The following is a 27032-nucleotide window of genomic DNA, read 5'->3' on the forward strand; positions in this document are numbered from 1 at the left end:
GACACCACGTATAAATCCTGCCCCTGTTCCCTTGGAAAGGATGGAAGGAAGCCTCAAGGCGGGCACCGCTGACCCTCTTCTTCCCTGGGAGACGCCTGCCCATGCTCTGGCAAAGGTGGCTGGGGCAGAGGGCAGTCCCGTTACATCTACCTCTAGGCTGGACAGCACAACAGTTAGCTCTAGAGGAGGCTTTGCACGCACGTGTGAGGTGCACTGTGACTGGAGCAGACAGATGGCCGGCTCTCCCTGGGCCCCACGAGGTGGCAGGGGAGCCAGCATCAGTCTGTTTGCAACCTCCAGCTGCCCTGGGATAGACGCGGACACACGGCTGCCCCCACCACTGTGGTGTGACCCCGTTTGTGCTAGGGTGACTCTGCACCAGGCTGCAGCCAGCTAAACTGCACAGGTTTGGGGCTCCAGATCACATGCCCACCACGCCTTGCTGGTCCCAGTACAACCAGTTATGTGCTGAGCTGCATCTGGTACAAATGGGGAGTAATTCCTGGCATCCAGGGTGTTACAGCTGGAACCGGCCAGGTCAGAACCCACGCCCTGGGACTGCAGTTAAACCCTGGGATTATCTCTCTCTAGGGCAATCAGGTTTATGGGTCACGTGTGCCCGGCATGGTATCGTCCCCTGCCAGACACACAGCTTGCCAGGAAGAGCTTGCAGGCTACCAAGGGGCATGTGCCATAAACCTGGGGCTTGTGGGGTGAACTCATTCACACTCCCCTTGGGGTGGCTGGGCAGGAGGGGGGTTCCCCAGCCTCAAACCAGCCCTGTAGGACAAGAGAAGCCTGCATTGCAGACATGCTTGGAGCTAGTGCCATAGCCCCAGCACCACTCTCCTCCAAGCAGGGTCATGTTGCCTTGGGCACACCGTGACAGCCACAAGCATCCGCTGCCACCAAAGCACAACCTCCCTGGTGGTGGCACCCCCCAGGGCTCCACACACTCCCCCCAGGCATGGGCATGGAGCCCCAGGGTGGGCACTTGCCAGGGCAGGATGAGTGGGAAGGCAGCCAGGCGGGCGCAGCCCCTTCCAAAACACCTGCCAGTGTAAGTGGCTGCCAGCGCCCAGGCTGGAGCAGGCCCAGCTGGTGTACCCAGCCTTAGCTCCACATGCAAGGTGCCTTCCCACTCCTCCAGGCTGCCTGCGGAGGAGACAGGGCTGCAAGGCGAGAGCCAAGCCCCCTCCAGCCCCAGCCCAGCAGGACCCGGAGGGGTGCTCCATCTACCTCTGCATACCACGGCAGTGCCCAGGCTGGCTGCAGTGCACACAAGCCCCCGTGTCAGTGCCCCCCGCTTGATGGAAAAGCCAAGGGTGTGCTCCCCCCTGCCCCACCAGGCAGACAGTGCTGCACGTGGCTGGGAATGAGCTGACGTGGGGTCTCTGCCTGCTCTCCAGCCCCCCAGCCTAGCCATGCAGGGAGCCTCAGCTGCAGAAGCCGTGTGCCTGTGCCCTGTCCCCAGCCTGACCCAGGGATGTGAGGGCCTGAGGCTGGGCAAGGCACTGCAGAGCATCCAGAAGCCCTTGAAGGGCCCGGCTGTGGGCAGGACAGATGCAGACGGGGCAGGACGCGGTTCAGGATGTGAGAGGGTCCGAAGCAGAGGGCGCAGCGCACGTGGCCAGCAAGCCCTTCCCTGTGGCTGATGGCCCAGAGCTGGGGGGAAGGTGCTGCTTTGGGGGCCACAGCCCAGGTCCCAGGGGTCCAGCAGGGGTTTGGAGCCTGTAAGGTGCAATGGGGACACGCTCCATGCCCCATCCCAACCCAGAGCCACGGCACAGAGCCCAAGCAAGGGAATAAATCGGCCAAGTGAGCAAATTCCCAGTACACCAAAAAAAGAGGTGCCATAAAACACAAGAGAAAATTGACCTGTCAAGGAAATGGATGGGCAGGGAGATCGCGGGTGCCTTCCCCGCCCCAGCCAGGGCACTCCTGCCCCCAGCCCAGCCCAACCCAGGACACGTGGCAGTGGTGGCCCGGGGCAGGCGAGGCGTGTAATGGGCCCCAGTGCCATGCATGAGAGCCGGCGCATGACCCGGCTGGGCCCGGTGCTCTCTGCCCCCTAGCCCGGGCGCGACGCAGCTGCTGCAGAAAATTGGGCAATAAAACAGAAGACACCCAGCCCTGCATGAGCAGGCCATTAGAGGCCCCTGTTCTGCCCCGTTTTTAATTGAACCTCTCCTCCCCGCTCCTTGATGCAGTCACCTCTGCTTCCCGCCGACCCCCTTCCCGGTGCCACACACGGCAGGGGTTGCGAGGGCCACGGAGCTCCACAGCTGGGCACAGTGCAGTCACGAGAGCCGTGCCCCTGCGCCTGCAGCGCCTGCAGCTGCATGCATGCCATCAGGGGAAGCCGTAGGAGGAAGAAGGGCTATGGGTGCAAAGCCAGGGGCTGCGGAGCCACGAGTGAGGCAGCTGGGATGGGCAGCGGCTCTCCAAGGAGCATTCTCCCAGCAGTGGCGATGCCCAACTGCCCTCTGGTGTAGACCCCAATGCCCAGCACAGCGGCACCCCAGAGCATCTCCCCTGGATTAATCCTGCATCCAGCGGTTGCACTCTGGCTGGGCCAGGCTCCATCCCACCCTTCCAGCTGGAACAAGCGAGATCCCAGCCAACCTGCTCCCTCCCAGCCTCCGCCTGCCCAGGGAGAATGGCAGGGCCATGTGGCACCTGTTATGGAGCAACAGCCCCGGTGCCTCTCTCCACCCTGCCCCTCAGCTAGCCAGGCCCGGACCCTCACAGATGCCAGCGAGACCCTGCTGTGCCCCGATCCCACTGCCCATGCACCCCTCACCTCTTCCCAGGGCCTCTGAGCCGAAGGTCACAGCTCTGTGTGCGAGTGAGCAATTCCCCTGTTCTCCCCTCCCAGAGCAGCCCAGGGCCCCTGGCTGGCTCACAGGACCCCCAGACCTTGCCCTGCCAAGACCCCCCATTGGCACCATCTAGGAGCAACCCTCCCCACCTGCTGCAGATCAGCCGTGGAGCCCCATGAGCTGCCTCTCAGTGGGAGCTGTGGGCTGCACCCAAGCCTGCTCGACGTGCCTGGCGGGGGCAAGACCACTCAGGGCAGCTCAGGGCAGTGCCTTCCTCCCCGCACCAGCTCGGCAGCTCACAGTCCCGTGCAGGGGCTGGGCAGAGCCAGCCGGCCACGTCCCCTCATCCCGTGGCAGCCCCGTGCCTGCCGCTGTCAGCGCCCAGGGGACAATGGCTCCTTTATCCTCAGGCCTGGGGGAGCCACCTGGCTGGCAGGGGCCGAGCCTGGCCACTTGCCACCTCCGCACGCGGCGCCCGCAGCCCAACCAGGCAGATGAATGATAACTCAGGGCTGGTAATCAAAGAAGCCCACAAAGCGGCTGCCTCAAAGCCCTGGCACAGGGGGGCACGGCGGTGGGCGAGGGGGGCTCCCCAGTTCACTATGGCTTCAGGTGTGCTGGGAGAACGACATCTGGGGAGCCAGGGGCCCGGGAGGGGAGAGCTCTTGGAGCTGAGCCTGGGCCCTTGGGGGCTGCTGCCTGCCGTGCCCCCCACCATGATGCAATGCCCGTCAGGTAGACTGCTGATCCCCATCCACGCAGCCCCATGCGGGCCTTAGCGGCCCCTCCGCCCACCCAGCTGGGACAAGGCCAGCCTTGCAGTCGAGGCATTGCAGGTGGTTCCTTCCTGGGATCCCCGTACCAGGTCTGGCGCTAGCAGAGACGGCACAGCCCAATGCCTCCATGGGCGTCCCATGCATGACCCCGACCACCTCTGTGCAGTCCTGAGAGCATCCTCCTAAGAGTGAGAGCCTCCCACCCACCTGATCACCTCCCCCAGCCCACCCACTCAGGCAGGTCCGGGGTGCCTCTCTGTTCCCAGAGCAAACCTGCCCAGCCTGCCCAGCCTAGCATCACGGAGTGGCTGGACCCCGACAGACCCCTCGTTTGGGGTAATTAGCCCATTCCCTCACTCAAGCCAGGCACGTGCTTCTCGTCGTTGGTCTTCCTGCAGGAAGAAAGCCCCGTGCTGCCTACAGGGAAGCCCCAGTCATTCAGACGTCCCCTTTCCACCATTAAGACAAAGGTGGTAGACGGGGCCACGTCAGCGGGCGCTGGATTTGCATTGCTATCCCGAGAGCGCTCCCTCGGGTCAGCACAGAGGAGACTTCCACTCTGCCCAGCCAGGCCCGTGCCTGTCACCGGCCGGGATGCAGCCAGGGGGGAAATACGACAGCCGGGGGCAGAGGAGGCTGCACGGAGCCCCCCGCTCTGCCCACGGGGGTCAATGCATGTGTAGGACGAGAAAAGGGAACATGCCACTCGGTCTGTGGGATGGCATGGGAGTCCCCACAGCACGGCGTCCCCGGCAGAGCCACCTTTCCACCTCCCCCAGGGCCCCCACGCAGCGGGGCAGCCTTGTGCGCTGGGGGGCTGCCAGCTAGCCTGAAGGCATCACCTGTGCCAGGGAAGGAGCTCTGGTGCCCATCGAACCCCCGAGCTCTCGCCCTGCAGCTTCCTGCTCTGGAAACAACCCGCTGTGCCCCGAGCCCCGACACCTGCAGGGAGGGGGCGAGGGGCAGCGGAGGTCACCCCCAAAGAGCCGGCTGGTGTTGTCCGAAGAGAGACCTGCTGCAGAAGGATGCTGAAGCCGTGGGGGGGTCCTGCCTCTCCTCCCCCACGGCCCCCTGCCTTGCCTCCCCCCCCCCCCCCGAGTTCCTCCCAGGTTCAGAGCAATCAAATGACACATGCTCACAACGCAGGCAGAGAGGAGGCTGGGGGGGCCGGCGGGATACTCTGCAGGGGTCACTGGCTGCACTGTGCTGGTCCCAGGCTAGAGGCCGCCCCCACGGATGGGGCCTGGGACTCCAGGAGACCCCGGGCCGAGGCAGGGCTGCAAGCTCGAGCTGGGCCAGCCAGTCACTACGCAGGGCGCGGAGGGACTCGTGTCACGTGCGCATGAACCAATGCCCAGAGAGGATCCGTGCAGGCTGGTGATTGAAGCAGCTGCTGGTGCCTGGGTTTGCCAAGTCTGGTCCTTTTAGGCCTGATGCCCCTGCCCCACACCAGGCCCTCCTGCCGCTCCAGCCACTCGTGCAGGGGGACACAACCCCCAAAGGGTTACGCAGCTGAGAGAAGTGCCAATGGAAGGTGGGTCTGATGACGTCACGCATGTGACATCATAGCCGCCTGGAGAGGTGCCTAGGTGGAGTCCACATGGAGGGAGCCTGGGTCTCTCAGCCCATCCGGGCCAGCCCCACACCCTGGACTCCAGCCTGGCCTGGGAGGCTCTGGACCCCTGGGGACACTGCCGGGCACAGGTGCTGGGCCAGATTCCCGTCCAGGATCCCAGTGGGGGCCTGCGGGGTGCGGGACCCTCCCTGCATGGCCTGGGCCCCCCTGCCCCCCTGGCCCCACCCTTCTAGGACCAGCCAGCCAGCTCCCCGTTCACTGCCGCCCACCCCAGGCTTTTGGCCCCTGGGCTTCTCCTGGGTGGGGGGCAACACGGGGCCAAGCTGAGCCCTACGCATTCATCTCAGATGTCTGGAACAGGTGCCGGGACTGTGCTCACCCCCGTCCGCTGGCCCCAGGGTGTGAGCAGCTGAGTGCTGCAGATCTAGGGCACTAGCAGAGGCAGGGGAGGGGGCAGGGACCAAGCCCTAGGGGCAGAATCCTGCCCCCCATCCCAGGCACTGGTGGCAGCAGGCACAGGGAGGGGAGGGCTGGGGGCTGCCTCTCTTCCCCCACTGGCTTGCACCACACAGGCCCCCGCCAGCCAGCAGGACGTGGGACAATGTGTTTCCAATCGCGCAGCCCCGAACCTCCCTGTGATCCAAACCACGTGCGAGCCGCTCACCTGCAACTCATCAGCTCCCAGCTACCGAATACATCGGCTCCGGCACTGGCCCACGCTGCCACGTCGTCCGCGGGGGCCCTGCGGCCTGGGCCGGAGCAACCCCACGCCCAGTCTGTTCCAATCAGGGGCTCGGGGCAGGGGTCCCGGGGCCTCGGCCACACACGCAGCCCTGCCGAAGCAGATGGGGGAGCGGGAGGACAGCCAGGCCTCGGCGTTTCCCAGGCTGGAGGGGCAGCTCGCTCACTCCGGGGCCTGTTTGTGGCTGGTATTGCCCGGGGAGCTCCCTTGGGCCATGCATCCCCCAGTGCAGATGCTGCCCTTGCTCTTGGCCCAGCTGTGGGTGCCAGTCGCTTGGGGCACGGACACGCTGCCTTGCAGAGCTCAGGGCTGGAGCTGCGTGAACTCGGATCCAGGCAAGGCATGGGCCCCCCCCCGGCCACCCACCCCTCTCCCCAGCCCAGGACTGGGGCCAGGATGGGTTCTCGAGGCAAGGAGAAGCTGCCTGTTTGGCTGGGCCAGTTGTCAGGGCCTCTGTGCTGCCACGTGGCCCCCGCGGGCTATGAGAGCTGGAATCACTAGACAAGCGAGGAGGGGAGCGGAGCCAGAGAGATTCGCCCATCTGCATCCAGCCTGGAGACCGCGTCCGCCAGCTCCCGCAGCCGTGGGAACCGCCGCCTGCCGGCCCCCAGTCCAGCAGGCGGGAGAAGCTGGGAAACATGGGGCCTGCCAGCTCGGGGAGCACAGCCGCGGCTTCTTTTTTTGCTTCTCCTCCGTCCCCTGCCTTTCTCCCTCCCTCAGCTTCATGTTTGCGGGGGTGGGGGCTGCGGGTGGGCCAGGACGCCGGGGGGGGGCTGGGTGGGCCCTGGCTCAGCGATCTCCCATCCAGCTCTGGGGACTCGAGATGCAGCTGGTGAGGGCCCAGGGACTGGCAGGAGATGCCCATGGGGGCTGCTCTACACCCTTGATGTTAGTGTGTGTGTGTGTGAGATTGTGTCAGGGTGTATGCTAGTGTGTATATGCAAGGGCATGTGCTGGTCCATGTGTGCTAGGATGTGTGTTCACATGTTGTTTGCAAGAGTATGTACATGTCAAGGTATGTATGTGCAAGAGCATGTGCATGCCTGTATGTGTTAGGGTGTGTGTTTGTGTGTTTGTGTATGCGAGAGTATGTGCGTGTCCATGTGTGTCAGGGTGTGTGTTCGTGTGGGTAAGAGCAAGTCCATGTGCATGGGTGTCAGGGTGTTTGTGCAAGAGTGTGTACATGTGCATGTGTGTCAGGGTGTGTGCAGGATGTGTGCAGGGCATGTGCCATTCACGGGGAGGAGCAGGCCCCAAAGCCCGCCCTGCAGAGGAAGGCCGGATGCTGTTTCCACACCCTTGCTGGGATGCCCGCTGGGAGCCAGCATCATGCACCTCTGCCCGGGGGCAGGCCTCACCATGGCACTGCAGCCAGCACAGGACAGCCCTTGCCAAGGCATGCCCGTGCCCCCAACTCCTCCAGCCCAACCTGCACGGCCACCACCCAGCCCCGTGCCCTGGCTGGCCACAGGCACCCAGCACAGCCTGCCCTCCCTGCTGCCTCCCGCCTGCCTCTGCCCACCCTGAGCCTGACACATGGTGCCTGGCAAGGCTGGGAGGACACGGCACTGGAAAGGCTGGAGCTCTGTGGCACAGTGGGCAGATATGGGCCTGGACTGACCGACCTCATTGCTGTGACACCCTCTGCCTCCCTGCAGGGTAGCGCTCACCAGACACCTACCAGCAGCTCCTCGGCCCCTGCCCCAGTCCCACCTCTGTCTCCTGGACTCGGAGCCCGGGCCTGGGCAAGCTGACCCACCACTCCCTTCTAGGGCTTTGCAATGGGTTGCAATGCTCTGGCCCTGGCAACCGGGCACCTAAAACCCCTGAGCCACTTTGGAAATCTGGCCCTGAGTCGGCCCAGCTGCCGGAGGGGAATTTTATGCTCAGTCTCATGGTCTGGGAGCAGGATGGACCTGGTCTCTGCCCATGCCCATGTCCACCACCACAGTCCCTGCTGGCAGGGATGGAGGCATCCTCCATGCAGCCCTCCACTCTGCTCAGCACCCAGCAGGAGGGTGCATCTTATGCCACTGGCCCCCTGGCACTGCCCTGTGCATGGATCCCTGAGTGGACCCACAAGCAAGGCCTGGGCTTGCTCCTTGCTGCCTGCATCCCAGCGAGAGCCAGGGAGAGTGACGTGGGCCCAGGGCCGCAGGTGTCCTGATGCCCCGAGGGCTGTAGAGATCATACCATGTAGCGTCCGTGCGTGCACCAGAAGCACCTAAGCCCTCTCCAGACACACACTGGACTCAGCCCTGCAGACACAGATGGGCCAAGCACTGCCCGCCAATGCCCCCTGGGCTGCAGGTTGGAGCAGGGGGCCGGGGAGCAGGACTCCTGGGCTCCACTCAGGACAGCCCTGGGTGGGGAGGGGGCTGCCTTCCGGGACTCTCTGGGTCTCAGGGCAGTCTGCCTTGGGCAGCGGGGTTCCTCCATGCCCCACGGGGGAAAGGCGCTGGGGTGAGACCACAACAAGGTCGTGCCCAGAACGTCTCCAGAGGGAACTCCCTGGATCGCTTCAGCGCCAGCCCTGTGAGCACCATGGCAAGGAAACCCTGGCAGGGTGGGTGCCAGCCCGGGTAGGTGGGGCTGAGTGCTCCCGGGGCAGGGCGTTGGCCATGTACCTGCTGTACCACAGGCCCATGCATCTTCCCCCCATGCGGCAGGTACTGTGTAAGCAGAGTTGCGTGAGTCAGCGTGGGCGGCCTGCCAAGGCACAGGGCACTGCTGGCACTAGGGCCCTGCTGATCTTCCCAGGCCCCAGACTTCCCCTCCATGCCCGCCGGGAGGAGGCACATCCTGCCCTGGCATGCCAGGGAACAACAGGGGTGGTCCAGCTGTGACCAGAGGGCGCAGGACATTGTGATGTGGTTGGGGTGGTGGTGGGGGGGGTGAGTCTTTCTTGCCTTGAGCAGTGGCTGGAAGCTGCAGCTTTTGGGTGGCCTGTGTGAGACGAGCGGCTGGTGGAATGGAGGCATGGAGAGCTGAGTGACAGGGGCAAGGTCACACGGAGAGGCGGTGGCAGAGCTAGGGCTTGAGCCTTCCCCTCTTGAGTCATCCCCTGCCTTGGCCTGACTCCAAACTCCCCCCTTGGTGCTGGCTGGTGCATGAGCTGGCACTGACCCCCTGCACCTTGGCAGGGCAGAGCAGGCGCCCTGAGGGCTCCAGGCTGCAGGGTGGACACGGGGGAGGGTGATAATGAAGCTGCAGGAGGCAGCTGCCTCTGCAGCATCGCACGGCCCTGAACCTGGACAACGACATCTCCTGGGTCTGTGTCAATGCTAGAACCAACCCTCCAAGCCCCTGCTGGCCTGGCCAGGCCCGGCCCAGACGTACTGCCTGTGGAGGCCAGCATCTCTCGGCTTTGGACAGCACAGAAGCCCATGTGATCCCAGGCGCTGGATCCCAATCCCACCCCGGAAAGCCTCCCCTTGCTCCATGGCAGGGCAGGGGCTGCCCGACATCGTCATCGGCTGCCCATGAAAGCCCACGAGAAAAAATCCAGCAGACTCTTTATATGCCTGAAGAAGGGTGTGTGCACCCGAAAGCTTGCAAAGAACTATTTTTCCAACTATTTAGTTGGTCTAATAAAAGAGATCACTTTTACCCAAAAAACCTTGTCTGCCTAAAAAGCAACCCGCAATTCACATGATGTCAGAAGCCCGGGGAGCTCGGTGGCAGCCACTGCGGGGACAGGCACGGCCGAGAGTCCAGGCAGGCGCAGAGACCCAGGCGGGTCCTCCTGTCCTGCCTGATGGACCGGATTCCTGGTTCTCAAGAGCTGCAGAGAATCAGTGCCCCCAGGACTGCCGGGAGGCCATGACTTCAGTCCACGCAGGTGGCGGTGGAGGGGCTCAGCCCCCCCAGGAGGCCTTGCCCACAGTCCCGGGGAGCAGACAGCACATCTTCCCACGGACGATGTGCCTTTGTCTCCCCACAGGCATGTGCACGGGCCCAGGGGCTGCACGGTGGGTTTGGAAAAGCAGCCTGGCCCTGGCGCAGGAATTCCTCCCCAGGCCGGCCCCGCTGTCCAGCCATCGATTCCTTTCCCAGGACTGATATTTTTCACGCCAGGAATTCATCTTGTTGGCAGCTCCGTGTCCAATCGCTCTCACCCTCCGCCCCCCGGTTGCGAGCCGGTGCAGCTCTCCTTGAGCAGCAATGCTGAGGTCAGCAGCGGGGCTCTGAGAAACGACCGGTTTTCCGCCAGAGGCCACGAGCTCCAGCCAAGGGGAAGGCGGCTTCAGGCGGCCAAAGGCAAGTTGGTGAAACCCTGCCCTCCCCCGGGGTGGCGGGACGGGTCTCCAGCGGCGGCTGGAGTGGCACAAACGGCCCTTGGTGCGGGGACGAAAGTTTTCCACCGACTGAGACATTCCAGGCGAGAGCAGAAAGGGAGTGGGCTGCTTTTCCCTGCTGGAACATGCCTGGGCCGAGCAGGGTGGGGCTGTTTCCACGCCGGAGGGGGCTCCGGGGCTCCCCTCCAGCCGGGTTTGACCCGTTCTTCCCTTCTGCAGGCCGGGAATTTTCCCCTGTGCCGCCCCAGTGGGAGAGGAGCCCTGCGCAGGCTGACGTGCGTGTGAGTTGTTGCCACATGGAGCCCGTGCAAAGGGGCAGCTTGGGGAATCCTCCGTGAGCTGGCCCACAGAACGCAGAACCCTGCCCGTGCCTCAGTTTCCCCAGGTGCAACCCCCTCCCTGCTGCCTCTGCTCCATCCCAAGGCACGAGTGAAAACCAACACCCGGGGGGAGGAGACATGGAGAACCAGGGTCCCCTCAGGATATTTGATGCCATGGGGTTTTCCCACTGCTCCCTGCACCCCAGAGGCAGCTGCATTTGGCACTGATGGGGTCCCTGGAAGCCCCAGGTGTTGAGCCCGGTGGCTTTGGGGCACAGGGGTGCTGCACCCTGGGGCAGGGGACAATCTCCTTGTGCTGCTCCAAATGCACAGGACGAGACAGTCCCGTTCTCAGACAGGTCTGGGAAAGGCGAAGGGACCTGACTGAGGTCACAACTGCAAGTGGGTAGCGGAAGCAGGGAAACTGGGCGTCTGAATCTCATCGCCGTGCCCTGTCTTGGAGCCAGACCACCAGTGCCAGCAAGCTGCTGTGGAGACCATGCCGGCAGCACCCCTTCTCATGCTAACGGCTTTCCAGCCGTTCTCCCCAGCTCCAGCCAGGACCCTGCTCCTCCCAGCTGGGCCTGCTCGGGGATGACCAATGTCTGCCCCCTGACCCCTCATGTCTGCTTCTGGGAAAGTTCAGCAAGGCCCCGTGGAGACACGCTCACACCGCCCGGAGCCAGAGCGGGGGCCGTGGGGCTGGGAGGCAGGGGAGGGGAAGGGAAAGCCCCACACGGCCAGAACAGATGTGTGCTCCCCCCACTCCCTGCCCGGAAACAGGACTCATCTCATTGCAGACCAGGGCCTTGCCTCGTGCGGCCTCCGCAGCCCTTGCTTGGCTCGAGCAGGGCCGTTCGTGACTTGGAGCCCATGGAGACGCTGCAAAAGCGGGGATGGCGAGCAGAGCTCCCACAGGCCAAAAGAGCCGTCTCCACTGAAAGATGAGGGTAGATCGGGGGGTTATGCCCGCACTCGGGGCTTCGGGGCCTGGTGGACAGAAGGGCCCAAAGCTTTGCCCCGCTGGGCTCCGTGCTCCCAAGGTGCAGCACCAACAGCATCCCAGCGGAGAAGCCCCCTGCATGCTCCGAGCCCAGACTCAGCCCGGGGGGAGCTCTTCCCTGGCTACACACAGCCCCTGCCTGGGGGCTGCCAGCGTTGTGCCCCAGCTGTGCCCTGGCCGGAGCTGATCCCAGTGGCCTCTCCCCGCTCAGGGCTTGGGAACAGCTCGCCTGGCAGGGACGCAGCTCCGGGCACATTCTTCGCACGCCGTGTTTCCCAAAGCATCCAGGGCTTGGAGGGCTCCCGGGGGCCGGGCCTGGCTGGCTCTTTGCAGGCGGGGGTGGTTATGCACGGGGAAACACTTCCTGCTCACACACGGCCTGCGCTGCATCTCCAGAGGGAGTGAAGGACGTGTCTCCGCAGCTGAGCGGGAGCTCCTGTGCCCTGCATGTCCGCGCCCCCAGCTCGCACCCGGGATCGGGGGCTTGGGCATGGCATGGCCGGCTGGGTGGGTGGGAGCAGAGAGCCCAGCCTGGATCTGCAGGGGCGGGGGGCTTCTCTGACTGCTGTCACCTGCTTTGGGAACCGTCTCTTTTCATGTGGGGACCCCCCTGAAACACAGAGGCCACTCAGGCAGCTGCTCCTTCCGCAGGGGCTGGAGACGGGACTCCGGGATCCAGCCCAAAAGGCCTTTCCTCCACCCTTGCACATGCCTGTGTGTACACGCGTGTGCATGCATGTGTGTCTGCCTGCCTCTCTCAGCTCTGCGTTTCAATGCAGCTTCCTCCTAACCCATGTTTCCCTGAGGAGCCACCAAAACATAAGCCGAGCACGGGCCCTTGCCCAGGGTACCTCCTCGACCCTGATGCGCAAGGCCGGCCGTGCCACCAGCTGCCCGACAGGCCACATGGAGAAACACACAACAGATTTCAAAACATAAATTAAAGCAAATTGCGTTTTTATATTGCAAATAAGGGCAGCCAGATCGTTTTTATTGCACAGCAGCCGTTAACGAAGTGCAGCTCCAAGCGCCTTAATTGCTCCAGGACTAAAGTTCAGTTTGTGTCTCCCGCACACGTGGGGAGCCGCCACGTGTCCTGGCTGTGCACCTGGCAGGGGGAGAGGAGGACCCTGCGTAGGGGAGAGGTCCCACGGCTGAGGAACGCAGGGTCCTCGCAGCAAAGCAGACACTGAAACACCTGCCACAGTAAAGACACCCCTGGGAGGCTTTTCTGCATTCCTCAGCCTCCATCTTAGCGAGAGAAAGCCCTGCCGATGGGGGGGCTCAGCCCCATTTCACAGATGAGAGATGGAAGCAAAGGCAGCATCTCACAGGGAGGCAGCAACCAGCTGAGGCTCAGCCCCTCCGCTCCTGGTCCCACCCAAGGGCTGCATTCACAGAGCAGTAGCCCCTGCACACACACGCCTCCCCAGGGCAAAGCACGCTGCCGGGTGGGCACTGCAGCTTTCAGGGTCCCCTACCTGCCCAGCACAAAATGCCGCCAGCCTGGGAGGATGGAGTCTGTGCACAAGGAATAGGCCTTTCTGCGCAAGCCGTCCTGACATGCAGCTATCCCAAAGCAGGACGTTCCCGCGTGCAGGTGCCTTGTTCCACACACCCACTCCCCGGAGCCACTGCTGGGTCTGCTAGCACGGGGTGAAGGCACTGGGCAGTGGGCACGGCTGCCCCGGGACTGACCGCAGCTGCTTCTGTGGTTCAACTCTAAAAGCACAGCCCTCAGCTCCCCAAGGGATACCCCAACCAGCTCCCCGAGGCAGGCCGGCCCAGCCCCCACTCTCCCAGGACTCCAGCTATGGGAGTGGGGCGGGGGGTCTTTCTTAGCAAGCGAAGTCCATCCTGTGCAGACCAGGGGAAAGCCCCAGGGGCCAAGCCCTGCTCCTGGGGGGTGCATGTAGGTCCTGTTGGCCCACCCCCTTCTAACCCCATGGCTGCAGTGTCCAAACCCTAAGCAAAGAGGCCCCAGGGCTGTGGGCAGTGCCTATCACCCTGAACCCTGAGGGGCCCTGCACCTACCCTCAGCCTGGCACGGGTGTGGCTGGCTCAGCAGAGCAAGCAGCGGTGCAGGCATGGGTGGCAGGAAGGCTACAGCCAGCTACAAAGCCAGCTGGTCTAGGGGCACAAGGCAGAAGCCCAAGGACATGCACAGGGCAAAGCTGGCCCTGGCAGTCCTGTGCTCCCAGGCTCACACCCGGGGGCTGCGGGCTCCATCCCGGGGTCTTCACAAGGTGGACCGGCCCCAGACTCAGGGCCACTCTGCCCAAGCTGTATTTCTTTGCCCAGGCATCTGGCCTTAGTCCCCACCTCACATGTGTCCCGTGGGTGAGCCAGCCCGGCCAGCTGGGCAGTCGTGCGCTGGGGACCAAAGGCATTCCCACCAGAAATCCTCCAGGCCCATTGTGAAAACTCTGGGAGTATTTTTCCACCAAGTTCTGGCAACAGGCCCCCCTTTGCCCTCCCCCCACCTTCTTCCCCAGAAAAGCAAAGCAAACAAACAGCAGAAGCAGCAGCAGGGAGGGCGACACTCACAGGCCCAACCGCAGGGACAAAGGGATGGGACTGGGCTCGCCCGGGCTCCGGCCGCGCCTCCTCCATTGTGCGCAATGAATGCCCTGGGCCAGCTGCGAAGACAAGTGGCAGCCACATAAGGAGGCGCTGTGCGGGCAAGGGGTCCAGCCCCCCCCGCCCAGGCAGGAGGCCCCGGCTCTGCTCCAGGGACCCATGCTCCGTGCCTGCAAGCCGGGGTCTCCCACCAGCCTTCCCCAAGGCCCTGCGTGGCCAGGCCAGCAGCAACAGTGGGGTGGACTTGCAGCCTGGGCCTGGCTGGCTGGAGTTCTCAGGCCCTGGCGTGGTCCGAGCTGCTTCTGATTAAATCCTAATGATGGAAATTGCAGAGAAACCCGCAGCGCCCCCAGGGCCCTTTGTCCAGGGGCTTGGCTCTTCCTGGGGTGGGGGCAGCAAAACACCCTCCCTGCTCTAGGCCATCTGGTGTGCACCCAACCAGCCCCAAATAACCCACGTAGGGGGTGGGGGGGAAGACCAGGGCAGGGGGCTCCAGTCTGAAGGGAACAGGTGGGCACATGGGGCAACAGAGCGTCCACCCCCCGCGTGGACCTGGGCACGGATGGCCGCAGCCAGGCACTTTCTGCCCCAGAGCTGGGCAGGGATTGCCCTGGCCCGTGGGGGGGGGATGCTCTTCCCGGCTCTGCACCCGGTGAGGAATAAAGCAGCGGATCTGAAGCCCCAACAGAAGGGGCTTCAGTTTGGGGAGGCCCAGGATCTTGCTCCTGTGGCGGGGTCGCTGGACCCCTCCTCTGCCCCGGCCCTCCCGGCGGTGAAGCCCGCGGCCCTCCCGGCGGTGCACTGCGGTCCGCGGGCCCGATCCTGGGCCCGATCCTCCAAGGCCGGCACGGGACCGGGAGGCGCCGCTGTGCACGGCCGGGCTTGGCCACCAAACCCTGCGGGCGCTGCCTTCCCTGGGCTGCTTGCTGGGACGAGGAGGCCACGGCGACCGGCTGCCCCGGGCCGGGCTCGGGCACCACCGCGGGGCCGGGAGACTTTCCCCCGCATTAAAACTCGGAGAGAAACCGCGTACCGCGAGCGGCCCCGCACCCCGGCGGCTCCAGCCCGGCCCGGGCACACGGGCTCGGCCGCCCCGCGCCGCCCGCCGCCGCTTGCTCCCGGAGCTGCGTGTTTCTAATCAAGCCTCGGCTGCTTTATTCTCTTTTTTTAAAGTTACATTTGCAAAAAATTTAAAAAAAAATATATTGTTAATTGTTTCCCCGGGCGGTTAGCTCTCGCGGGGGTTTCCTCCCTTTCGTTAGAAAAATCCGCCCCTCCTTGCAGCACAGCGCGCCGGCCGCGATCGGCTGGTTTTTTCCGTGCGGGGGAAAGATCCGCCCGAAAGGAGCCGGAGCCGGAGCCGGAGCCGCCTCCGTCCCGCAGCCGCTTCCCTCGGCTCGGGCACGGGCACGGAGCGGGCCCAGCCGCGCGGCTCGCTCCTCGGCTCCGGCACGGCGCGCTGCTGTCTCGTAATCCGGTTCCTTGGCGCCGCTTCTCATCTCATCTCATCTCCAGGCACGGGCCTGCTTTGATTTTCCAATCGCCCTAGTTTTTGTTGGGCTTTTTTAATTGCCGATTTGAGGTTGTTTAGTGCGGGGCTGCTTGGCTTGGGCTTTGTGTTACAGCGAAAAATAAAACCCCAGGACAAAGACGGGACATTTCACTGTAACCTCGCTGATCACTACGGCACGACCACCGTCGTCCTCATTATTATCACCATTCTTGACACGACCATTAGTAATATTATCACTAGATACCACCGGTCAGATTGCCACGATGGGGGCTATCATTTATTATAATTGTTAATACAGCCACATCTCGAATATCGTCTAACTATTAAATAAGCTAGAATGGTCAAATATCGAACATGATCGAAATATTAAATATCTAGAATTGTTGAATCTCTGACTATCTAAATATTTAAATCTCTAGAATGGTCCAGGATTTAGATACTATTTGTCAAGTATCTAGCAGTATCTACACAGTGGACCTTTCTGGATACTTTGTATTTAGCTACTACTAGATATTTGACAAATCGGATCTAAAGAGTGGACCGCTCTAGATACTAAATATATTTCGATACTATCGGAGATTTAACAATTCTAGATAGTTAATATCCAGTATTGTCAAACATGAGCTATTTGACGAATATGAGATGAATATCCAACACTGCGGTCTAACATCCTCATCTAAGTTAACATCCAATACTATCATTAATATCGCCAATATCCCTATTTTATTTTTTCAGGGGCTTTCACTTCCAATCGGTTTGGGGTTTTTTAAAGAAATAAAACCCGCAAACCCCGCGGGTGCTCGTGGCCGCCCGGCCGGGAGCGGCGCAGGGAGCGGGGCTGCTTTCGCTGCTCCATCGGGAACCAGCAACCCTGCTCGGATGCCGGGGCGGCCTCGGACCAGACGAGCGCGGATCCATCCCGGCCGAGGCTCGGTCCCGCGGCTGCAGCCTTTGTCCGGCGGCGGAGGCTGGTCTCGGCCGGCCCCGAGGAGCCGCGGCTGCCTCCTCCCCTGCTCGCGGAGCGACCTACCTGCCGGTGCCGGCGCAGCCTCCTCCCGGGACGCGGGGCCGTGCGGGCCGGGCCCCGCTCCGGGGACGACGAGGGGGGACGCACGGGTTATTTTGCTCACCCTCGCCCCAAAAAAGACGCGGCCCGCGCCCCCCGCCCCGGCTCCTGCGAGGGGATGCGGGGGCTCTTCCCGCCCCTGCCCCGCACGGATCCTGCCCCCTGCCCCGCAGCAGCCCCGGGTGCAATCGCGGCTGGCACCGGGCTGCAGCCGGGCCCGGCCCCAGGGAGGAGCGGGAGCCGCGGGGGGAGCGGCCCCGGGAGGGGGAGGGGAGGGGGGGCGCTGCGGGGAGGAACCTTCCCCCGCCTCCTCCCGCACTTTAATCAATGGAGCCCTCGGCCCCGCCCCTTTTAAGGAGGCGCGGGAAGCGCAGCGGGCAGCGGGCCCCTACCCCGGCTGCGACACGGGGATGCCCTTCCTGGCAACATCTTCCGTTCCTGCTCCCCGCTCCCGCCCCGCAGCTCGGGCCCCCCCTCGCCCCCCGCAGCCCCTGCTGCGGGGCGCCAGCGCCCGCTCCACCTTAAGGGCCGCCTGGCGGCCCAGCCCACACCCGCGGCGGCCGCGGCCAATCAACGAGCGACTGCCGAGGCAGCTGAATGAGACGGTCCTTTGTTTGTAGAACGCACGCTGACCAATCAGAGCGGGGGAGGCCCCGCGGGCGAGCCAATGGCAGGGCTGGGGGGGGCGGTGCGTGCGCAGGGGATGTCCCCGCTGCTGCCATGTGCTCGGCGCGGTCCCTTCCCCCGCGCGGGCTGGGGCAGTGCTGGGGCCGGGGGCAGAGGTCACCCGGGACCCCCGAGGTCATCTAGGATCCCCAGGAGGTGACCCAGGACCCCAGAGCTGGCCTAGGTTCCCCATGAGGTCACCTGTGACCCCAGAGGTCACCTATCCAACCCCCGAGGGCTGGTCATCTGGGCCAGTGGTTTTCAGCCAGCCCCGGGGGTCTGCAGACCCCTAGGGCAAGGCGCTCTGGAGAGATGACTAGGGTGGATCCAAAGTACATGCACGCCCACGCTGATGGTCCAAAGGGTCCATGCCTCCACTCAGCATTGTTTAGAGGTCCCCAAATGAGAAAAGGTTGAAAACTGCTAGTCTAGCCCAATCCCACGTGTTTTTTACCCAAACAACAAACAGGATTAGCTGAGCCTTGGCACCGCTCTGCCCCATGCACCCCCCAGCTGTTTCGGCTTGGAGGGAATCCGGGTGTGTGTCTCCCTGCCTTTCTCCTGTTCCAGGCTAGGCATCCCTGGTTGGATTTGTAGCAAGGGGAGGTACCAAGTTTCCTGAGGCCAGGCCCGCTCCTTAAATTGACAGCGCCTCTTGGAAAAAAAAAAGAAATCTCTCCCTCGTGTTACTAATAACGTGGGTGATTAAAACTGAAAGCATTTTCAGCCTGTAATTTACTTTTCAGCCGTAATGCTCTTTGTCCGGGCTGAGTGACTTGGCCAAAAAAAAAAAAAAGCCCCGGCACTACAATAGCGCAGTCAGCTTCACTTTGTTCCTAGTCAGTTGGGTTGCAGGGCCCTGCCATCCTGTTGCAATTTCTGGGTAGCGAACACAGAAGGGGAAGGTTTACATCCAAAGCAATCAAGGGCTCTAATGGGAACGTGTTTGAACAGTCCCGGAACATTTCTATTCGCATCAGGGGTTGTCACAAAAAAACCCAAGCCCCAGAAAAGATGAAGTGAATCTGAACTTCTGCTGCCTCAGTCGATTCCGAGGCTCTCCGAAGGGCAGTGCAGATGCAAAGCTGCTCTCTTCTTCCGCAGGGCTGGCCTTCCCCTCTGCTCTGCCCTGGGTTTTATGCATTTATGGATAAATGCATTTTATGGACTGACGGCCTCAGGAGACGGAGCACTTCCAACGGTTGCGGCACCAGCAGCAGCTCCAAAGCACCTTCGCTGCAGCCGGCAGAAACTGGGTCCACATCGACTGCGTTTCCAAATTCCCTTCCTCTGGGACGGGCCAGAGCTGGCTGACTTCACTGCTCCCTACCAGCACTGCTAGCCTCTGCTCTGCTCTGCTCCGCTCCATTTAGGGCTCGGGTTTCCCCTGTGTGCAGAAGCAGGATGCTTTGTGGCTTTGCTCTGCAGCTGGTTTCTAACACGGCTGGGGTTTCCAGCGAAAGCTGAGCGTGGCTTTAAACAACTGTTGTTATTTATCCCGGTGTTGAACGACAAGCCCGTGCCTCGCTCGCACCGCGCGGCGTGGAGGCCGCGCTGTGAAGACAAATAATTAAGGCTAATCGTAGTAATAATGACCTTTGCCATATCTGACGTGCCTCCTGCAAGGCAATCCGAGGCGGCTGCCAGGGCAGGGTCCCTCCGGGGGCTGGGCTGGGAGCCAGCTGTGTCGTTCTGGAGCTGGGGAGGGCTGAGCGGGACCGTGTGCTGGGCACCAGATGCGAGACGCTGTTGTGGAGAAAGCAGCAAACCCCAGACAGGCTGCACTTGGAGATTTTGCAACCGGGGGCAGGTTGTTCCTGCTCTGACTTCCCGGCCTCTCACGGCCCCTTTGCACGGGGCCCTTTTCCTGGAGCTCCAGGTGCACGCCGAGCTGGGTGTGGCTGGGATGCCTGTGCAATGGGAAATGAGCGTGGGAGCCAGGGCAGGCCTGAGTGCAAGCCCAGCGCTCCCTCGCACGGGGGTGAGCAGCCCAGCCCAGCGCATGGTACGGACAAGCCTCTGCCTCCCTGAGCAGCTGCGCCTGTGACGTGGCTCCCCTCTGGCAGCAGCATATGGGCCCCAGCCAGCCAGGGACCAGCTCAAAAGGGAAAGCGTATTCAAGCAAGTGGCCCTGGGGGCCAAAGAGCTGTCTCTGCTCAGCGCCGTGCATGGAGGCAACAGGCCGGCCTGCACAGGAAGGGGCAGTTTCAGTGAACCCCCCTGCCCGTCAGGAGCCCTCTGGCTACAACCCATGCTCTTTTTGCCCTGAGGTTGGGAGCTCGCCCCAGGCTGGGGCTGTTGCTCAGGCCCTGGCTGTGGGACTCAGTCCAACAGGTTATCCTTACTCTGCCACTGGCTTCCTGCTGTGACCTGGGGCAAGTCCCTTCACCTCTGCCGCGGCTCCTCCCCTGCACGGTGGGAACCTTTCCCTTGGTCCTAGGGGTACAGCTAGAGTAGAAACCTTGAGGCCGGGGGCAGGCAGGGGCTGTGCTCAAGCAGGAGACTAGCCTTTACGTTTCCTCTCACAAAAGGAGAGTCTGAAGACAACCTGGGCACCAGGCCGCGTTGGCAAGCAGAGCTGAGTGGCCGGGACGGGTGGAGGATGCCACAGGAGCCGGCAAACAAAGGAGTGACTGTCAGCAGTCAAACAGAAGCCCCCCCCAACTCCCTTCCTCCCCTCCGTGGGCGCCATGTCCGGGCTGGACCTGGGGCTGAGACCTGATTGCTTTTACAGCAAGTGACAGGGCTGGTGCCCCCAGATGCCGCGGGGTTGGCAGGGAGGAGGCTTCCCCAGTCCTCCCTGGCCTCTGGGTGCCCAGTGCAGCCCTGGCTGCAGTCACAGAGGCAGGCAGAAGACTTCCTTCCTCGTCTAGGTCCTATCCTCGCACTCTGTGCAGCCGGGATGCCTGCCCTGGCTCCCACGCTCACTTCCCGTTGCACAGGCATCCCCTCCACGGCCCCATAACTCACCAGCAATGCCCAGGCAAAGCCTAAACCCTGCCTACAAGAAGGGGCTGGGGCTCCCCAGTGCCAACCCCAGCCAGGTGGCTCCCGGCATGGCCCAGGCCCCTTCGGATGTGCTGCAGCCTCTGCCAGAGCCCATCAGCTGTGCCAGCGGGGCAGTGGAGCGGGGCGTGAGTGGCACATGAATGGGGCCCCAGCCCCAGTGCCGCCCAGCTCCAGCTCTCGTTAATCACCTCGGAAAAAAACACTGCAATTTCCCCAAATCGGAGCAATTTCCCCAAATGAGCCGCGACTTTGTAGTGGTGCCCCCAGCCGTCCTAAGCTTCCCCTGCCTGATGGATGGCAGGGAGCTGCCTGCCCTGCCAGCCAGAGACAGGCAGGGCGTGCAGCTCAGACCAGGCTGGCTGGCACAGACCCAGGGAAACCCGTTCAGTGCTGGCACTCACCAGCCCTTTGGCTGCTGCTTTGGCTCTAGGAAAGGGCCTTTTCCTCTGTCACTTAGCTGGGAAGAGGGCCGGGCCCCACTCTACGGTGCTGGAGCGAGTGTGCTCGGCATTGCCACAGCCCACAGAGACCTGGCCACGGGCGCTGCCTCCCCTGGGTAGGGGCTCGGGGATCTCGGGCTGGAGCCTCCTGGGGTTGGAGGAGCCCTGACAAGAAAGACCATCATGAGACACCTCGGGACAGGGAGCACCTTCCTCCCCCCGCGGGAAGCGCCTGCCGCACAGGCCCCCTTTGTTGTCCCGTTTCCTGCCCCCTCTTCCTCCCACCCCCCAGCTGGGAGCCAGAGCTGATCTCTCCACTGCCCTCGCAAACAATCGGGGGCTTTCAGCAGCCACGCGGGAGGGGAAGGGCACTGAGCTCAGCTGCTCCTTCAGTCTCACTGCTTCCCCAGCCGGCTGCTCCAAACGCCCCCGCTGCTAGGCCTGGCCAGGCTGGGCTGGCCGCCCTTTGCTCAGGCCCTCCTCCTGAGCCCCTGCAAGGGACACAGCTGGGAACAAACCCCGGCCTGGGTAGAGGAAGAGCCCCAGAGCCGTCCGGCCAGCTCCAGTCCTTGTCCTGCCCCACGGAGCTATTGTCCTTTGGGGAGCTGGGATCAGGCCCCTGTCCAACGCTGGCTTGCCCCTGCCCGTGACCTCTGCAGCGGCTGTTACGCTGTTCCCAGAGAACCCTTGCCCAGGCTGCTGCCCAAAGCCCAAGGCACTGCAGCATGCAGGCTGGGGGGTGCACTGCACTTGGAGGTCCCACCTGGGTCTGATGGGAGGTGGGGGCAGAAGGGGGTCACTGCTGCAAGATGCATGGGGCAGCTTTCCTTGCATGTGGCCCTGGGGCCTGATGCGCTGGGTGCCTGCAGCAGCCCAGCTCTGGCCGGTGTGCTCCCTGCGGGCTCCCAGTGGCTGCAGCCAGGAGAGGGGTGGGAAGTGGGGTTTCCCCTGCTAAGCACCCCCGCTCTGTTCCCTCGGTCAGGGCTCCCTGCCCAGCTGGCGCACGCGGCACTGCCGGCTCGATGACTGTCACTGCAGCAAAGGGCCTGGTCTGTAACTGCAGCTCCCTGCTCCGCGCGGCCACGGGCAGGTTAATTGGACGTCCGTCAGCAAGGGCTTGGAAGCAGCCGTGTGAACCCTCCCGCCGGAGGATGCCTGGGGTGTGAGTCAGCGCCGGGGGAATCCAGCGCCGCACAGGGGCATGGGGATATATATATCACCTCGCTGCGGCTCGGGAGCTCCCAGCGCTCGAGCCAGGCAGCGGCATCCTGGAGCTGGCGGCCGCGGGCAGGGAGCGGGGAAAGGGCAGAGCCATGGGAAGGTGCAAGGGGTGGAAAGCAGCCACAAGGCTTGGCCCCCCCCACCCTGGCTCCAGCCTGGTGCAGGCTCTGGGGTGTTGGCCAGCCAGAGCCCCACGTTTGCCAGGTCAGGCCTAGCCAAAGGTGCCCCCCGAATGGGGTCAGATGCCCCAGGGGGCAGGCACTGCACCTGCCACACAGCAGCTCCCTCTCTCTCCTCCTCACCCCCTTCCTCCCTGCACCCCCTTTCTCCTCTCACCCTCACCACTGCCTCAGCCCCTGCCTCTTTCCAGGGGCTCCCTGGTCTCCAGCAGGCTCCTCAGGGTTGGCAGGACCCATGGGGCAGGGAGCTGGCTGCTCTGGCCTGAACAGCCCCAGGGACGCTTGATCCTATGGGAGAGGCAGAAGCTGCAGCCAGAGCCCTGCAGCCACCCCCACCCGCCCCACCACAGCCCCTCGACCTCCTGCCTTGTTGCAACCCCTTCCTCCCAGCACCTGAGACTGGCCAGCTGGAGGGTACCTGCAGCTGAGACCGGAGCTGGTGGCACCAACGGGCCCTCCAACCTGCTCTCCCAGACCCGCCACAAGCTGCCAGCCTGTCTGCAAGACACGGCTCCCCGCTGGGAGGCACATCGGTGACTCGGGAGGCAGCGTGAGAGCGCAAGGGGGGTCTCCAAGCCCCAAGGAAAGTTTCCTCCTGTGGGGTCAGACCCACCGAGCACGGTGCAGGCCTGGTCCCCGTGTCTCGGCAAGTTAAGCCCGTGACATGGCTCTGACATGCGTGACAATGAGAGTCAGCCTTGCTGAGGCTGCCCCGAAGGAGGTGACCTCTGACCCTGCCGGAGGTCGCATCTCATTAAAAGCCAATCGGTCCACGGCACTATCGATGGGCTCTGATGGGCGCAATTAAAGCCGAATTGGAGACCCGGAGCTGCGGCCTCTCTGCGCCATTACCCAGCAGTCAGCAGAGACCAGGGCATAAAGGGGAGACATTTCACCCCCGCCTTGGCCTGATGACAAGGAGGGCGTGACAGAGGGAGACCCATGGCCCACGGCTTGCGACACAAGATGGTGGGAGAAGAGAGAGGGTGTCCAGGAAAGACACCAGGCGCTCCCTGCCCAGCCTTGGGCAGAGAGGAGAGGAGGCTCTGTTTTCCCAAGGTTATGGTCAAGGTGGGGAGAGGAGAAGTGTCATGGTGATGATGACATCCTCTGGAGGCCACATCTCATCACAGTGACATCACAGCCTATCTAGCCAATATCAGCGCAGCATGCCGGTGACTTCAGCCACTCTTGGGAGCGAGGCCCTGTGACATCAGGGAGGGGGTCAGAAGAGACCCCCCTGGGTTCAAAATGCCCCTTCCCGGGTGACATTGCTCCTCTAAAGAAGCCCCTGCTGGAAATCTTCCCTGTTTCAGAGAGCTGCTCCACGCAGCGGCTCCCGTCAATGCTGGCTCCGGCCTGGGCTCGCAGAGGGGGTGGGATCCAGCTCCTGGCCCCTGCGTGGCTGAGCAGCAATATCATTTCCTGGGACAGGGCTTCACACGCGCCAACCTGTCCCGGGCGCCTCTGCTGCTGGGACCGCATCTCACAGCCTCAGGCCCCAGAGGCACGGTGCGCCCACCCCTGCCAGCCCTAGGCACATCCACATGCCCCGAGTAGAGGATGAAGGCCTGGGCCCAGGCTCTGGTGGCTTCATTTATGTGCCTGGGGGTGGGGAACCTGGGGCTCCCAACCTGCCCACGTCAGTAAACCCTGTTGGGTGAGGGCAGGCCGGGCACGGGGCTACCTGCAGCCACATGGCAAGTTCCTGCCATCTGAAGTGAACTCTTGGCTATGGAGGTGAAGGTCAACATCATTTTTACCTCTCCAGGCCAATCCCACTCTTGTGCTTGACTTTGCAAATCCCCTGCCAAGCTCCACCGGTGCATCTGCCAGCCAAGAACCTTGTGCATCACCAAGGGCCAGCTGATGATGTCCAGCCATGTCCTAACGCTGCAGCCGGGGCTCTGCGGGGGTCGCGCTGCCGCTGATGCAGAGCCCCGGGCATGGCTGATTCTCCTGCCCGTCGTGGGGTGTCATAGCTGTGCCTCTGTGCTGAGCCTCCCTGTGGCAGGATCCCCCGAGCATCTGCGGAGATGGACTCTGGGCTTGTTACCAGCATCACTCAAGTCAAGACAGCCCCGAGGAAGGAGCATGGCGAAGCCCAGCACTCGCTGCCGGTCACTCAGGTGCTCTGGGAACTTAGCTACCAAACAGCCCTGGGGGAGACAGCGGGTGCTGCCAGATGCTGCGTCCATTACTCTGACAGTGCCCTGATGCAGGCAAGCAACTGTCCGGGCCCTGATGGCCTAGCACAAAGGTGGTCGGTGCCTCCCATGTGCCCCTGAGGTCGCTATCTGTGGCATCACCCTGCTCCTGCTGCCCCGTGAGCATGGATGCCCTGGGAGAGCAGGAAGAGCTGAGATCAGATGAACGAACAGGTTCAGCAAATCCCTTGGCACGGGTCTTCTGACGGGAGCCATGGAGCTGCTTGGCTGCACATGGGCCAGAGAGCGGTGACGTTTCCACGCCCAGGTGAGTGTGATGGGGGAACTTGCCATCACGGCTCTGAGGATGCAGCTTGGGCTGGGAGCGCTGCTTCCCTTGGCCTGGCAAATCCTGAATGAGAGGAGCCGGCACAAAACGATCCGTGCTAGGGGCTGCAATGGGGCAGGGGGCCAGACACAGGGGGAAGACTTCTCTGCCGGGAACCCCCACCCACGAGCTCCTGGCCAATCTTCCAGCAAGCCTGCAAGCCTGAGGCTGGGGAGTGAGCACAGAAAGGGGCTGGGCACAGGCCCCGCAGCAGCTCTGGGCTCCTTGCCCAACGTCTGCCCTGCAGCAGGAAGAAACTCAGCGCACGGCACTTTGCCTCTTCTCCGGCTGCAGTTGGTGTGACCGGGCCCAGAGCCAGCAGGGCAGGGCAGGGCGGCTACCGGATGCACGGAGGATTCCTCTCCCGTCCCCCGGGGGCAGGGGTGTGACACCTCCCCCGTGCTTCCTGCCCACTGCACCCGGAGAGCCGGGATCAGGACGAGTGGATCGGCCACCTTCCCCTGCAGCTGTGCTGGGAATCCATCACCACTCCTGGGCACACGTGGTCCAGGCCCGCAGACCTCCCTCTGCCTCTGCTGGCATGGCCCGGGGACCGGTGTCTAGGCAGAACTGGCCCCCTTGAGCCTGCCTCTCGGTCTCTGAAGGCCTTGTACTGTGGCACTGTAGATGGCTCCCCCAGTACAGGGGGCCCTTGCCCGGTGAGTAACCAGCACAGCCACCAGCCGGAGGATCCCAGCACCCGGCAGAGGCTCTCATGGGCGTATGCGAGTGCTGGATGATGGGGCAAACTCTGACCTCAGCCATCGGAGAGGGGCATGACCTGGCACCGGGCTTGTCAGCTCTGCAGGCCTGGGGCTGGGCTGTCTCTTTGCATGCATCTGTGCAGCACCGAGCACACAGGGCTGGCCCTGATTGGCAGCACAGAATCCATGCAAATGGCATGCAAAGCTCATGCATTAGGCAAATACATGGATTGGGTGGCAGCTTGCAGCCCAGCTGCCCTGAGGACATGGGTGCAAGGCCACTGCTCTGAGGAACTGGCAGGGAGGACATAGATGGCTGAGTCCCTGCCCCTCCTGGCTACCTTCATCCCTACGGTGGGAAAGCTCAGGGCACCTGCTCTGTATCACCCTGCAGTGGGGAGACTGGAGTGTTTGCTGCCAATGGGGACTTGGGGCTGGGGTCAGCTCGGGGCTGCTCCAGGCCAGCACGGAGGTGCTGGGCCAGGCTCACCATGAAGAGGGCACTGCGGCTTGGTGCAGGCAGAGACAGGGCTGGACACGATACGCCCCTGCTCCCAGCCCCACACCACCCATCAGAGCCAGAGGAAATCCCTGCTGCTCTGCCGGCTGGATCTCCTGCTGCTGCCAGCACATGGCCCACAGGGCTGTGGGCACCCAGCGAGGCACAGACGGGCTAGGCCATGCATCTCCATAGCTCAGGGGGTGTGGAAGCAACTGGCTCCTCTTCTGTCTTTAGGGGAGGACAGAGACAAGTTCAGGCCTCAGTGATGCCCGGTGCTGCAGCTTTCCCGTCGGCACCATCACACCCTCCAACTCCCTGCAGCAAGGGGCCTGTGCCCAGCTGCAGGCCTGGCATCGACTTCCGGGTCAGAGCAGGTGTCGCAGAGGCGGCAGGAGGCAGCACAGCCTCCTCCCTGCTCCGGGGCCCATGGCTCGGCTTGCAAATGAAAGGGCCTGAGCTGAAACAGCGGCTCAGGGATGTTCTTGCTCTGGGCCGCAGCTTGGCCTCACTGTAAGGCACGAGGCAGAGCCAAGCCAGGCAGCCAGGAGCGGGGGCGCCGGCAAGGGCTGGCAGCGGCTCTGGGCTCATTTCTTTAATGCCGACCAAGTTTGCTGTCACCTTGCTGTCCTGATTCAGCACTTCTGCCGCCTGCAATTTACAGCCAGGCACAAGGAGGGGGCAGGAGGCTCCTGCAGGACGCCCGAGACCTCCGCTCGGAGATGAGTGATACCCTCTGTGCTCAGACAGGTGCGAGGCCCAGGAGCCAGCTGGACCCTGCTCCATCTGGACGGGCTATTTCAGCCACCCCGCTACTTCCACCGGCTCCCTTGGCCCCACACTTTTAGTGTCGGCTATGATGACAGGCTGCGGCTGTGCAGAAGCAGGGCTGGGCTGGTCGTGTTCTTGGCTTTGCCACGTGCATCGTTCCCCATCACTGCCCGCTAATAGCCGCAGCTCCAGCTTGCGCCTGGGAGCCCTGAAAGGATCCGGGAGTTCCTGCTGTACCATGTGAGGCTCCACCGGCCACGCGGGCTCCAGCCCTGGGTAATGCCGCACCGTAAAGAAAAGTCTCACGTTAAC

The 27032-nt window shown here is 63.3% G+C and overlaps 1 protein-coding gene across 1 annotated transcript; it reads left to right on the forward strand.

Annotated features, from left to right (window-relative positions):
• Positions 1–8537: 8537 nt before the first annotated feature.
• Positions 8538–12510, forward strand: LOC132252190 (uncharacterized). Its single transcript, XM_059732981.1, has 4 exons — positions 8538–8585; positions 9699–10176; positions 10434–10495; positions 12189–12510. The coding sequence occupies exons 1-4, from the start codon at positions 8538–8540 to the stop codon at positions 12474–12476; spliced, it is 876 nt and encodes a 291-aa protein (XP_059588964.1). The 3' UTR covers positions 12477–12510.
• The last annotated feature ends 14522 nt before the right edge of the window (positions 12511–27032 follow it).

The sequence above is a fragment of the Alligator mississippiensis genome, chromosome 8 (assembly GCF_030867095.1).
Source record: "Alligator mississippiensis isolate rAllMis1 chromosome 8, rAllMis1, whole genome shotgun sequence".
NCBI lineage: Eukaryota > Metazoa > Chordata > Crocodylia > Alligatoridae > Alligator > Alligator mississippiensis.